We start from the raw sequence: 14,741 nt of genomic DNA on the forward strand, positions 1-14,741 counted from the left end.
TAAACCAAAATCATTGTACAAGCTTACTTTAAATATGTAAATTCACTGTAACATTTTTTTTAAGTTAACAATATAAATATGACTAATTACAAATCATTTTGAATAATGTGACTTAGTTTTGTGACAGGAAGTCACTTCAGTGATAAAAGTCACATGACCCCATAATGACAGGAAATACTTCAAACCTGCTTGTTTAAAATTAATGATTTAACCTTCTGTAATTCAGGTTAGTGTAAGAGGACCAGGAAAATCGTAATACATTTCGTCATGACTGAACAATACCCTCTTCATTAGGATCTATATGCAGAATCTACTTAGTAAGAAATAACTGAGATTACATCTGACAAAAATTTGGAGCAGCTTTCCATTGTTAGAAAGATCAATGTACTAGTTTATATAATAATAGCACTGAGATGCATATATATGATTACACATATTTGTGGTTACAAAAAAATTGATCGCTTGCCTACACTTTTTGCTGTCTACCATTTTTCAGAAAGTAGTCTAGATTTAAGCCATAAGCGAGTCCAAACGATAGGTTCCTAAATATTTTATTTACCAAAGGTGCATTAAGGTTGTTGTACCCACAACAGAACATTATGTTTACATTATGTTTATTTATTTTTCTGCAGTAATAGTAGTAGTTTTCTTTATTTGCATGATTTATATTTTTTTGCTAACAAAACACACTGAAATTCCATTTGGAATCCTCTAAAAAATATACAAGGGTGCTCCCTTTCCTTTTGTGTGTGTATAAATGTTGGTGTAGAAATTTTTTTTCAAACACATTCATTTCAAATGTATCAGAATTTTTTTGGGGGATTGATTCCATTACAAATAAAAGGGGAATGTGCCCCCACTAGCATATAACATTATAAAGGGACATAACCCAAGAACGGTAGAAGTGTTTCTTCCCAAATTTGTACTTGATCTAAGTTTTGTGGTAATAAGCATTGTATATAAGTTTCAAAATATTTGGTTGAGGCAAACTAAAGTTAGAGATCGGAAACAAAAATTCAGCAATTTTTCCATTTGTAAAGGGGCATAACTCTAGAACGGTAAAAGTGACGCAACCAAAATTTGAACTTGATCTGTGTTTTGTGTTAATTAGCATTGAGTATAAGTTTCATAACATTTGGTTGAGGCAAACTAAAATTAAAGAACAGAAACCAATTTTGGGACGTACTGACGTTCAGACAGACAAGGGTCAAACTTAATGCCCCCTCTGCTACAGCTATCCAGTCTGTACTTGTTTGACTCCCTGTAAAATATTAAGCCAGGATTCCCCTATCCAGTCTGTACTTGTTTGACTCCCTGTAAAATGTGCCTAAAGCCTTTTTGAAATATCAATGAAAATAAATGGGGAATGTGTCCCCAGGACACAGATGATGCCCCCGCTTGCATACAACGTTATAATGGGACATAACACAAGAACAGTAATAGTGACGCTACCTAAATTTGTACTTGATCTGAGTTTCCTTGTAACAAGCATTGTGTATAAGTTTCATAACATTTGGTTGAGGCAAACTTAAGTAAGAGAACGGAAATGATAAATTCAGCAATTTTTCCATTTGTAAAGGGGCATAAATTTAGAACGGTAGATGTGACGCCAACAAAATTCAAACTCAATCTGTGTTTTGTGGTAATAAGCATAGTGAATAAGTTTCATAACATTTGATTGAGGCAAACTAAAGTAAGAGAACGGAAATGAGAAGTTTTGCAATTTTTCCATTTGTAAAGGAGCATTACTCTAGAACGGGAGACGTGACGCCAACGAAATTCAAACTCAATCTGTGTTTTGTGGTAATAAGCATTGTGAATAAGTTTCATAACATTTGGTAGAGGCAAACTAAAGTAAGAGAACAGAAATGAAAAATTCACCAATTTTTCCATTTGTAAAGGGGCATAACTCAAGAACAGTAGACGTGATGCAACCGAAATTCAAACTCGATCTGTGTTTTGTGGTAATAAGCATAGTGTATATTAGTTTCATAACATTTGGTTGAGGCAAACTAAAGTTAGAGAATGGAAACCAAAAATTCACCAATTTTTCCATATGTAAAGGGGCATAACTCTAGAACGGTTAAAGTGAGGCAACTGAAATTCAAACTTGATCTGTGTTTTGTGGTAATAAGCTATATGTATAATTTACATAATATTTAGTTGAGGCAAACTAAAGTTAGAGAACGGAAACGAAAAATTCAGCAATTTTTCCATTTGTAAAGGGGCATAACTCTATAATGGTTTAAGTGATGCAGCCGAAATTCAAACTCGATCTGTGTTTTGTGGTAATAAATAAGCATTGTGTACAAGTTTCATAACATTTGGTTGAGGCAAACTAAAGTTAGAGAACGGAAACCAACTTTGGGACGTACGTACGGACATACAGACGGACAAGGGTAAAACTTAATGCCCCCTCCGCTATGGCGGGGGCATAAAAAAGCAAAAAAAAAAAATTTTTATTACCCTGCCTTTCAAAAATAGTTTGAAGGTTTTCACTGTACGTAATAAAAATTTGAATAATGAACTTAAACAGTGGATACATACATTTACATTACCCCTAATTGACTATTTTCTGATCAAGCTTACCTGTCATTCATCAAGACTAGCAAACTATTTTCTGACCAAGCTTACTTGTCATTTATTAAGACTAGCTGACTTTTTTCTAACCAAGCTTACCTGTCATTCATCAAGATTAGCTCACTATTTTTGGACCAAGCTTACCCATCATTCATCAAGATTAGCTCACTATTTTCGGACCAAGCTTACCCGTCATTCATCAAGATTAGCTTTCTATTTTCGGACCAAGCTTACCCGTCATTCATCAAGATTAGCTCACTATTTTCGGACCAAGCTTACCTGTCATTCATTAAGGCTAGCTGATAATGTGGTATACAGTCCAGTCGATATCTTAACAATTTAAATGCCTCTGATTGTGGCAACAACATTAATAGTCCATATAAACTCTTGATTAAATCTTGATTATTCTGAACATCTAATAATTGTAAACGTAGATCTGGAAAGAAATAAAAATGAAAACTCAATTGTATAAAAAAGATATACTTAACAATACTTTCAAGATAATCCTGTGATATATTTTCACAGCAATGGATTTCACCTTAAAGGTGTGGTGGTAAATTTTTCTGTTCTTCACAGCATTACTTTCCTTTCATGTGTACTTTGTTTCATATATTGAACTGTGGCCATAATGCACATCATTTGTAGAGTAGACAAGAAAGAATGAGTTCTTGAACAGCCATTGCAAAATGTTACATGCAAGTGAACAAAATATATATTCTAGCACCAAACAGGGGCAAAACATTATAGTGTACCCTCTATATTTATATTTTATTCAATTTGATAGTATAAAACTTTCTGTTAACTTTGTTAAAACAGGTTTTATTCTTCCCCTTTTCAGTTTTCTTGTTTTTGTAGAAACAAATGGCATCAATACAAACATAGATGGCATTGAAGATATGCCAATTTAAGTTGTATTTTTAAATTTTGAGGTTTTCTGCATCATTTGAACTATATTACAGAATTTTGAAACTTAAGGATAAATGCATTAAAATAATGACTTTTAAAACCAATACAGGATCTGGACCTGCGTCTCTGCATACAACTGATTGAGATTACATACTGAAGCATAACTGATCATTCTCTTTCATTGAAGCCAAGAAAACTTATGAAGAGAATTTTCCTCATGCAATGAGGTCAAACAGGAAGTAGCAGCAATGCAGATGTAAAAAATGCTTACTAGCTATAACTCGTCATTATCAAGCTGCCCACCAAATATTTAATCATTTCCTTTCATAGAAGGCAAGAAAATAATGAGGAAAATATTTCTTAATTTCAAAATATTAGCAAACAAGAAGTGGATGCAATGCAGGTGTAAAACTAACTTTCCATATGCAACTCAACATAATGCAGACCAAATATAAAACCATTCCCTTTCATAGAAGCCCAGAGAAGTTTGACCGAAATCTTCCTTGTGCACTGAGTGTTGTAAAATTTCAAACTATCAGCAAACAGGAAGTGGCTGCATCTGAACATAATGAAGCTGCAGACCAAATATAAAATCGTTCTCTTTCATAGAAGTCAAGAAAAGTTTGACGAAATATTCTAGGCAAGTTGTACATACCTTGTAAACCTTTTGTACCATAATATATAGATTTATACAACATAAAGTAAGTGTGAAAGATTGAAATTTCATAATAACTAACAAAATATGCATGTAGTATAGACAGCAAAAAGCATGCCACATACATCAGTGTTTATAAAATATACAATTGCATAATTGATTATCAATAATATATATATATATATATATATATATCTGGCTTAAATGCATAAGATTGGACGTATGGACGGACGAAGTCGAGCAGTTACTAGACCTACTTTCGCCTTTGTTGACACACTTTAAATCATTACCTTATTTCAGTGGGACACACTAATGAAATAGTCATATTTGTATAATCAAGCAATGTATCATTTTTCATCATTTCAAAGCAGATGACTGCATTGGAAAATCTATGTAAAATTAAACTTTTAAAACTGGCAAATTTCCTTATACAAAAGAGGTTTTGTTGTAATTTGATCAATTTATTTCTATTGACACCTGACTTTAAGATACATTAAACTATGGTCTCTTTCACCTTGATACTGACCAATGTAAAATTGTAAATATTTTACTTACATGCAAATATAGGAGACTCTATCAGCTGAACAAGCTTATCAATTTCTTTGAGGAAATCTACAGTAACTTCTAAATCACCACTAAAGACAGAGTGAAGGAAAATAATATTTGTAAAAAAATCACAGTTACGATATAAAAGTAAGAGGTACATAATTAGGCAAATTATTTGAAAGAGAAACTTATCATTAGAATGTTTCAAGGATGTACAGTTTATTAAATAATTTTTAGAATTTATAATAGCGATACAAAGTACATATAAAATTTACTTTTCATTGTTTATACTTTGAATCATGTATAATAAAGTTTAACTTAATTCTCATATATTTTTTTCTAAATAATTAGTTCAAAATTAAATTATTTTGTTCATCATTTGCAGTTCTTGGCAATAGTGAAAAAGATTGCCAGTGGTAAATATGGTTAAAACGCATACTTTATTCAAAGTTTATTGCTATTTCAGACTTTTTAACATGCCCAACATGAAATATCCGCTTGCTGGAAAAGAAACTTTGCAATGGGGAGATAAAAGCATGGTGCTTGTTGAAGAAATAATGTGACTTTCACCTCACACTGCTACAGAATAAACACTCATATTCTTACAACCATTAATCAATTCAGTACAAGTAAAAGTCAACTAAACCTTGATCACTTAACATCCTGTGACAATATTTCATAACTTGCTCGCTTAACACCCTGTGGCAATATTTCATAACTTGCTCGCTTAACATCCTGTGGCAATATTTCATAACTTGCTCGCTTAACATCCTGTGGCAATATTTCATAACTTGCTCACTTAACATCCTGTGGCAATATTTCATAACTTGCTCACTATAGGTTGCAATTCTGTAAATATAGACAATGCAATTTCCCATAGGAACTCCCTTTGCGGCAAAAACTGTGACACTTTTACTATGAAGTTTCGTGAAAAATAATATCCCAGAACGGAAAGTTTATATGCACTACTATTTTATTCAAAGGTCAAAATATAGGGCTGTGCGGCATATTTTCAACATTTATATGCCCTGAACTTCTAAGAGTTTAAACTTATACTAAAATTCTATACTACCCTTAGCTTCATATTTGGACCTCCTAAGAATTAAAATTTAGGCGCTACCATGTTTTTCTATACTGGTTACATTCCCATGTGATGTCTCTATGAGATGAAACACAGAGATCATAAATGGGAACCAGTACATTAACAAATTAACATATCTATGAATATTATATATCTCCCCAAAAGAGGCGTGATTGAGAAACAGCTGTATTTACAAAGTGCAACCTATACAAACATTTATTCAAATAGAAAACCTTCTAAAAACACTTTTTCTCACAACTATACTTATTTATCAGAATTATAGCCTTAAGGAAATCACTGCATATACTCTAAGTTTCCTTTTACAGTACATTTTATACCCCTACCCCTGTTTCAATTTTTTAAAGAATTTGAAAACAAGACTTTAATCATTGCCAGCTTACCCTATGTGCATGTTTTCTGACATGAAATGTCTAAAACATGTTTGAAACTATTATGATAACAAATTGAAAGCATTTTAGAATACTATAAATGCATTGTTTAGTAGTTAATCATTCCAACATTCAAGATTGTACAAAGTATCCAATCCTGCCTGTGTCTCCAGTCCACATCTTACTGTATGCCTATTTGTCAATGAAAGTTCACAATTTCTGTCTCAAATGGTCAGTTAAGAATTCTTGTCACAACAGTGTCATCTCTAACCATATAACTAACATAAGTTAGTTAATGTATGAACTAGAAGTGTCTAAACAAAGCCATATTTGAAAAATTGTATTTAAGAAGATATCAGTCTGGTGCATAAATTCACTAAAAGTTTGATAGAAATGACTGCTTACATCTTATTTTTGCATAACTTTCCAGCACAGTTATTGTTTTGTTTACAAAAGACCTTGAAAATAATAAAATCATAGCATTTACAAGTTAAATTATCTGTTTTATGACCCAGGGTAGGCATTTTTTTCTGTTTTTTGCCCCCTGGGGCCTCAAATTTCCTAAATATTTTCCCTGTTTCTAGCAATGTGGAATATTTAGTATATATTTAGGATAGAACACACTATTGTAAGTTTTATTGAGGTCTTTTTGTAATTCTAGCTTGTACTTTTTAATGCCGCGGTCACAAAAAAACACATTTAGGTGTTATGGCTTACTTTTGGGTTATCAACAGGACAAAAACACCCCACCAATAATATTTAGGAAGGATCAATGAGTTGCAATGACTGCGAAGAGTAAATAAAAGCACTTCTTAACAATTTAAATCACAAATAGGCATATATTATGAATTTATTTTGAATTCAGGGCTTTAAGTAAACCATGCATACTGTAAACTGTGAATTTATGCTGAGTCATCATAGTTAAGGCTCAGGATTTTCTCAATCTTCATGAAATATTTATAAAACTTCATATTTGAGTTAAATTCTTTAAAATCTCTGTGATAAACCAGATTTTGTGAAATTCTGTATGTTCTATTTTTTAACCCTATATAGGTTGCAATTCTGTAAATATAGACAATGCAATTTCCCATAGGAACTCCCTTTGCGGCAAAAACTGTGACACTTTTACTATGAAGTTTCGTGAAAAATAATATCCCAGAACGGAAAGTTTATATGCACTACTATTTTATTCAAAGGTCAAAATATAGGGCTGTGCGGCATATTTTCAACATTTATATGCCCTGAACTTCTAAGAGTTTAAACTTATACTAAAATTCTATACTACCCTTACCTTCATATTTGGACCTCTTAAGAATTAAAATTTAGGCGCTACCATGTTTTTCTATACTGGTTACATTCCCATGTGATGTCTCTATGAGATGAAACACAGAGATCATAAATGGGAACCAGTACATTAACAAATTAACATATCTATGAATATTATATATCTCCCCAAAAGAGGTGTGGTTTGAGAAACAGCTGTATTTACAAAGTGCAACCTTAACATCCTGTGGCAATATTTCATAACTTGCTCACTTAACATCCTGTTGCAATATTTCATAACTTGTTCGCTTAGCATTCTATGGCAATATTTCATAACTTGTTTGCTTAACATCCTGTGGCAATATTTCATAACTTGCTTGCTTAACACCCTGTGGCAATATTTCATAACTTGCTTGCTTAACACCCTGTGGCAATATTTCATAAATACATGTATTCAGAATGATGCAACATTTTTTTTAAGCAGCAGAGGATACAATGTCTGTAGCAGTTGACAGGCATGACTGTAGTTCTGTGACAGGAAACACAGTGAGACTGTTGCTATGGGACTGTGACACCATGACATATACAGGTTACAAAATAGTGAACAGCTATCCTGTTAATAAATAATGAAATTTTTCACAACTATTATTGGATAGGAAACACATTAATACTGTTGCTAAGTTACAAATATATAATGTAGTGAAATAAATGTGGATAGTGTCCACATGTGGACACAGATGATGCCCCCGCTTGCATATCATATAGTTATAAAGGGACATAACTGAAGAACAGTAAAAGTGACGCTACCCAAATTTGAACTTGATCTGAGTTGTGTGTAAGTCTCATAACATTTGGTTGAGGCTAACTTTAGTAGAGAACAGAAACTAAAAATTCAGCAATTTTTCTATTTATAAAGGGGCATAACTCAATAATGGTTAAAGTGACACTACCCAAATTCAACTTGATCTGTGTTTTATCAGTGGAAGTCAAAATTAAACATTGCATTGTATACAGCATTGATTGTAGTTGATTCAACTATAATCATGGACAAAGGAAGATAACTCCAATTTTAAAAATAACTTGATATTTAGAAGAAAATAAAAATTTTGCAATTTTTTCCATTTATAAAGGGGCATAACTCTAGAAAGGTTAAAGTGACGCCACCAAAATTCAAACTTGATCTGTGTTTTGTGATAATAAGCATTGTATATAAGTTTCATAACATTTGGTAGAGGCAAACTTAAGTTAGAGGACGGAAACTAAAAATTTTGCAATTTTTCCATTTATAAAGGGGCATAACTCTAGAACGGTTAAAGTGACGCCACCAAAATTCAAACTTGATCTGTGTTTTGTGGTTATAAGCATTGTGTATAAGTTTCATAACATTTGGTTGAGGCAAACTCAAGTTAGAGAACGGAAACCAATTTTGGGACGTACAGACGGACGTACGTACGTACGTACAGACGGACAAGGGTAAAACTTAATGCCCCCACAGCTACAGCATGGGGCATAAAAACAACGAATACAAAAGACAGAATAATTGAATGTAGTTTGGTTACAAGAAATGTAGTTAAAATGCTGCTACGGGAAACAGTAAAAGTGACACATAGTCAAAAACCACACTGGAAAAATACAAAAGAAAAAGAATTTATAGCACATACTTCTTTCAAACTATTCCATGCTGAAATGAATAAGACAAACTAGTTTAGTATGTTGTATGTTTAATTTGTTGTTTTGAATAAATTCATTTTTCTATCAGTGTTTGCTAGATTCAAATCACCATAATATTCAGGAAATATAAAAAAAATATAATCAATGTCAGATGAAGATACCTACAACATATTGCATATTATGTTCACAAGTAAAATATAAAAAAAATACTATGTATATAGATACATTTTCTAAAATAAGGTTTTACAAATGTATAATAAATGTCATGAATTTTAACATGTTCTTATTCTGCTCCTTTTTAACTTTTGATTTCTGCAAACAATCCATTTGCACAGCCAAAGTGTATTTGCCTGTATACATATTTAATAAAAAGTTACTGATCTGATAATGCCTTGTTTGTGACGTTCACAATGTTTTACTTTTGAATTTTACTTATTATGTTAAAAGTTGAAATTTTCTTGTTTGGTGTCTGCTTCTTGTTAAAAATAAAATATTTCTAACACAATATACCATTGCTCTGAATATGACCATATACTGCCAATCAAATATTATTCATGACTTTAATGTACCCAGTATATAATATCAAAGATCACAAATATGCCAAACTATTTTGCCTATTAGGTCGATCATGTTTACATTAACAACGTCACGTGCACCCTTAGTTTCTGACGATAATTTCCATCTCAAGCGAGTAGCATGATATGAAAAATTATCACCAAAAAAAGATCAAAGGAAAAAAGCATAAAATAGCGATAATCTCTTATATCACTACATCCACAAAGTGAAAAACTGTGAATATCGACTAAATGCCAAAATAATGTATCCACGAAATTATGTTGCCTTACAGTTTTGTCTTACTCTAAGACATAAATTATATCAGTACTTGGAATAGAAATGGTTTGCAAGCTTCAGAGGTCTGTCTCTGGTTCAAAGCCTTGTACCAATAAAATTTTACATTCTAAGACAATGAATGAATATACCATACCGTATTTGTCCATAAAGAAATGCATTTAATGTCTTTTTAGGTTAAATTGTGAAGCTGGGTTGATGATTCAATGAAATTTACACCATATCTCCTCTTACAATTAAAGTTTGGTTGTGAATAATTGCAAAAGTTGGAAGAAAAAGTCTTTTTTGACATACATTCACAGTGTTGAGACACATGCAAGTTTGTTCATAAACATTTGCAGATAGTAGAATAAAGCCTCACAAGAAAAATTTGAAAAACATTTACCTGAGAATTTAAAGTTTTCAGTTGGCTTCTCAAACCAAATAATTCAGTTGAGGTTAATAGTATTGTGTTTAGTGTTTGGACCATCTTCTTGGCAAAGTCTAAATCTTCCTCTATAACAAGGATTTTAGAAAATGACTGGAAAATATCTTCTGCATTCAGTAAATGGGACAATTGTCTAAAAAATAGAAATAAAAAGGAACATAATATGTAAATTTATAGCAGTATACTGGTCCAAAGTAAAAGACCTAAAAAAAACAACAGAAGCACCATGGGAACATTAGCCAAGCTACAACCATATTTTAATTTGCAGTAGAAAGATTTTTCTGTAAGGTACTGGATTTTGTTTTGATTTTTTTGGGGGGTGGGGGAGGGGGTTGCTTATGGCAACTGCAATTCTGCTAACAATTTGCTAGTATGTCAAATGATGAAAAACAAAATACAAATGTCTAAATTTCAACCTGTTAGTTTCTGCTGAAAACTTGACCTATGACTAAGTGAACTCAATTTGATAAGGACTTTTTTGCCCCAAGGTGTATTCTTCACCAAATATTGGTGACAGTTGATCTAGAGCTGGATATATTGTCCAGAGTACAGACACAAACATTTACTTAAACACTCTATTTATAGTCAATGTGTCCTTAACCTTTAACCTTCCTACTGACCAAAAAACCAATAGGGGTATTTCTAGAAAAGATAAGTGAAGGTTGGCATAAGGTTCAAGAGATATCATCTGAAAACCTAAATTTTGCACTTAAGATAGACAAATTTCATAGCACTAAATCAAAATGAAAAAAGAATAAAAATTCTGTAACCAGTTAAATTTTTATGGAATGTAAAACAAACATATGATTAAGTACTTGAAGTGATGGATTTTAACTGTATGGTTGGCATTAAAAGCTAAGAAAGTGTTTGTGATGTGTGTACTAACCGGATGATAAAATATTCTCTTTCCTTTGGTTCTGTAGACTGTTGATCTACTTTAAACATGTCCAACAGACTGACCATGAACTTCGTAAAATACGCATTTAGTCCATGTTTAGATTCATATTCAACAGTTAATTTTGCTTTTGGCAATTTAGATAAATTATCTCCTTTTCTAACAGCAGATTGTCTTGGATCAGAAGGACGTTTTTTACCCTCTTTGTCCTTCTTATCTTTCCTATCAGGGGTTAACTCCCTTGGTGGTTTCTCTACTGCCATCTGTAGGTCTTGTGTTATTTGACCTGCAGGATTTGAGGAAATCTCAGCTAATGCTTCTAAATCTAATAATACAACCTAAAGTAAGAAATTCATATTCTTATTTCTTCATTACTGTAATAAATAAATCACTGAACATAAGAGTATTTTTTTCTATTTTATTTCCATTAAATTCTATGACAATTCTTTTTATCAAAGTACAATAGGGGGAGAAGATACCTTGTGGGCAATAAAAAACATTTTGTATAAATCTCTTGTAAGTAACAAAATAGTACCAGCTATCAGGTCAAGTAAATGGTTGTGTGTACTTTAAAAAAGTCAAATTAAAAAGACGAAATCAAGACAAAGAAAAAAAACGACGAGAAGAAAAACCAAAGTCCAGAAAACTTTAGAGATTTTAGGTACCTAACCAAAAACAGGCAATGAACACATGTGCTCGTGAAGGTCAATTTATATAACTTTAAAACAAAACAATAAATGTTTCTATCAAAGAGAATGCCTTCATTTTTTAGGGAAGGAAGATAAAAAGCATGCGTCTCTATCAAATCCCAATAAAAAATAAACTAAATATAGTTTATACAACTATAAGATCTTGAAAGTTGTTTAGACAATACATCCCATACTATCAAAATTCATTACATTGTAAAATCATAATCTCTTATATTTTCATAAGTTATTCTGCAAATAGAAATATCTTATAATCCAAAATGAAGAATATGACTTATCCTAACATTAGGAGAGAATATTACCACATATGACAATATTGAAGTAATTAGAAAGTTGAATTACCTCCCCTTTTACGCGCAGGATCGAAATTATATTCCATAATGCACATCCTCAGGTTGCATTCTACAGCTGTGTAGAGAATCATCGATACATTCAGCCCATAAGGAGGAGTGCTTACAAGAATGGCCAGACAGACAGGGATTTCTTCATACCCCCAAAACTTTGGATCCAGGGGTATTTGCAGGGGTATAATAATAATAATAATAATAATAATAATAATAATAATAACTTTCAAAATGTTAAAAAAAATACAATGATTTTCAAATTGGTGCATAATTTGTTATAATATTATATAAACTGTATCAGTGATTTTTGCTTTATCTTATTGGGCAAGACTTCCTTTTGAATCCCTCCTTCATATATGCCTATGCTTATTCCATCAATAAGAGGGGTTCAAAAGAAAACCTTTTCTTTTATATTTTATAGCTTAACAAAAACTGAAAACATACAATTTTAACAAAAAATGTATTCACAAGACATAGGAGAATTTTAGTTACCTCCCTTGATTTTGCTCATTTTAAAAATTCAATGTAAAATGTTGTTTGCATGATTATAAATATTATTTTCAATTCCCAAATCAAAACTTAACTGTAAATACATATATCATTGCAATCAATGCATAACTTAATTACATTAAGACCAAAGTTTGCAGCTGTTTCTTTTTTATGAAACCAACAATTGTAAAATCCATTCAAAAGTGTCAGTACATAAAGAGTTCACTTCACCAATAAAATGTGTTGTAAGAAAGGAGAGAAGGTTAGCACTCCCCTAGATAAGGACGGAAGAGACCCTTGTGGTCTATACAATACATGTAAGGCGCTTGTCTCCCTACTTAGGAGACAACCTTATTTTTTCTGTAACTGTGCCATTCAAAATTTGGTATACTAAATAGGTAATAAGGCATGTTAAAAAATTAACAGTCAAACTAAATGAACAAGATGTTTAAGGATTTTACATTTAAAGTTGAGTTTATCTAAATAACGTTAAGCCAAAACATTACGACTAATTGTTGACTCCAGGTCAAACTTAATATCTTTTGCTAAGTCGCAAACCCACAATATAGATTTGGTGAATTCTAAGCAGAATGATATAAACATTAACATACAATTTCTTAAACTGCAGTGCTTATCTAAGTGTTATTTATACATTGTTATTTTATAAAACTTTAGTAATATATGTTAAATAGATTCACTATATTGTGGATTCATTTATTTTTTTTGTGGTACCAATTTGTGTGGATTGAGAAAAATTATATTTTGGTTGGTACCAATTTTGTGGATATACGAAAGATTGTATTTTTTTGGATATTTGATTTCTTGGTTTTGCAAAAGTTTGCATACAAGCTTGTAAAAATTTTGTACTCCTTTGAACATTTGAATTCACCTTTACCCACAAAATCAACGAAATTGGTATCCCACGAATAATAAAGAATCCACCATATTTGCTTTTTAATTTTTATTTTTCTATAGTTTAATTTGTAGCATTAACAGATGTAAATTAATCAACCCTTTTGTTCTGTTGTCAAATTGTAGGAAATTATGTGATCTGCTTTAAGTTTTTTATACATGTATCAATAAACGTATTTACACTTTTGGTATTTAGCTATATTTTGCCTCCGAATGACCTTAGATCTACTCCGAATCACCTTTTGACGTCAGGCAACAATAACTTTTTAATTGTGACGTCAAATGTTTTGAATTATGATGTCAAAGTTTACGGAAACCTGTGTGATTTTACGTAATGGCGGACAAATTTGCATACAGGTGTAAATACATCTATTTGTAATCAAAATGCAGGTTGTCTTTGATGCCTTTGTATTTGTTCCTACTCAAGGTCTCAAAATAATATATATTTTTGATATAATACAGTCTTTCACAATAATTTCCATTATGCCATAACTAAAAGAAATTTGAGGGCAAAGTTGACAATAACCTGTATTCATCTAATGAATGATCAAACTGTTTGAATTCTATATTACTATAGAAATAAAATCAGTCATGCAGAATAAATCAGCTACCTTGTTGTTTGTTGATTTTGTTTTATGACAATTCATAGCTTTGCAGGTGCGATTATATAAAACATTTGTGAAAATGATTCTAAATGTTAAAATTACCTCCTCAGATTCATCTGTCAAACATCTAAGCAGGGCAGGGAATAAAACATCCATATTCAGGAATGTCTGAAATTATGTAAACAGAATGAATTATCTGAAACTTACTGTTCAAACAACTGCTATAAACCTTGCAAGAAAATATGTAGGAGTTATTGGAATACAAACCGTTATGGTATGACCATAAGCTTACTCTAAGAATAGTTATATACATTTGTACTACTAATTGAAAGAATTGAATGTTGTAATGCTATTGTACTGGTAATATAAATTTCAGATACAGTAAATTCAGAAATTATTGTGTTAATTTTATATTGTGATTT

At 31.4% G+C, this 14,741-nt stretch overlaps 1 protein-coding gene and 1 non-coding gene across 2 annotated transcripts in view; one reads left to right on the forward strand and one right to left on the reverse strand.

Annotated features, from left to right (window-relative positions):
• Nucleotides 1-14,741, reverse strand: part of LOC127702674 (protein VAC14 homolog) — a 46,073-nt gene that overhangs the window by 13,933 nt on the left and 17,399 nt on the right. The window contains exons 11-16 of the mRNA XM_052206974.1: nt 14,422-14,487; nt 11,254-11,600; nt 10,326-10,500; nt 7,915-8,033; nt 4,697-4,776; nt 2,860-3,016 (exon numbers count right to left, since the gene is read on the reverse strand). Of these exons, the coding sequence (XP_052062934.1) occupies nt 2,860-3,016; nt 4,697-4,776; nt 7,915-8,033; nt 10,326-10,500; nt 11,254-11,600; nt 14,422-14,487 (944 nt within the window). The remainder of the gene's footprint in view (nt 1-2,859; nt 3,017-4,696; nt 4,777-7,914; nt 8,034-10,325; nt 10,501-11,253; nt 11,601-14,421; nt 14,488-14,741) is intronic.
• On the forward strand, nt 13,043-13,163 carry LOC127703332 (U6atac minor spliceosomal RNA). Its single transcript, XR_007982930.1, has one exon. It is a non-coding gene; the product is annotated as a U6atac minor spliceosomal RNA (small nuclear RNA).

Source organism: Mytilus californianus, unplaced genomic scaffold (genome assembly GCF_021869535.1).
Source record: "Mytilus californianus isolate M0D057914Y unplaced genomic scaffold, xbMytCali1.0.p SCAF_5, whole genome shotgun sequence".
Classification (NCBI taxonomy): Eukaryota; Metazoa; Mollusca; class Bivalvia; order Mytilida; family Mytilidae; genus Mytilus; species Mytilus californianus.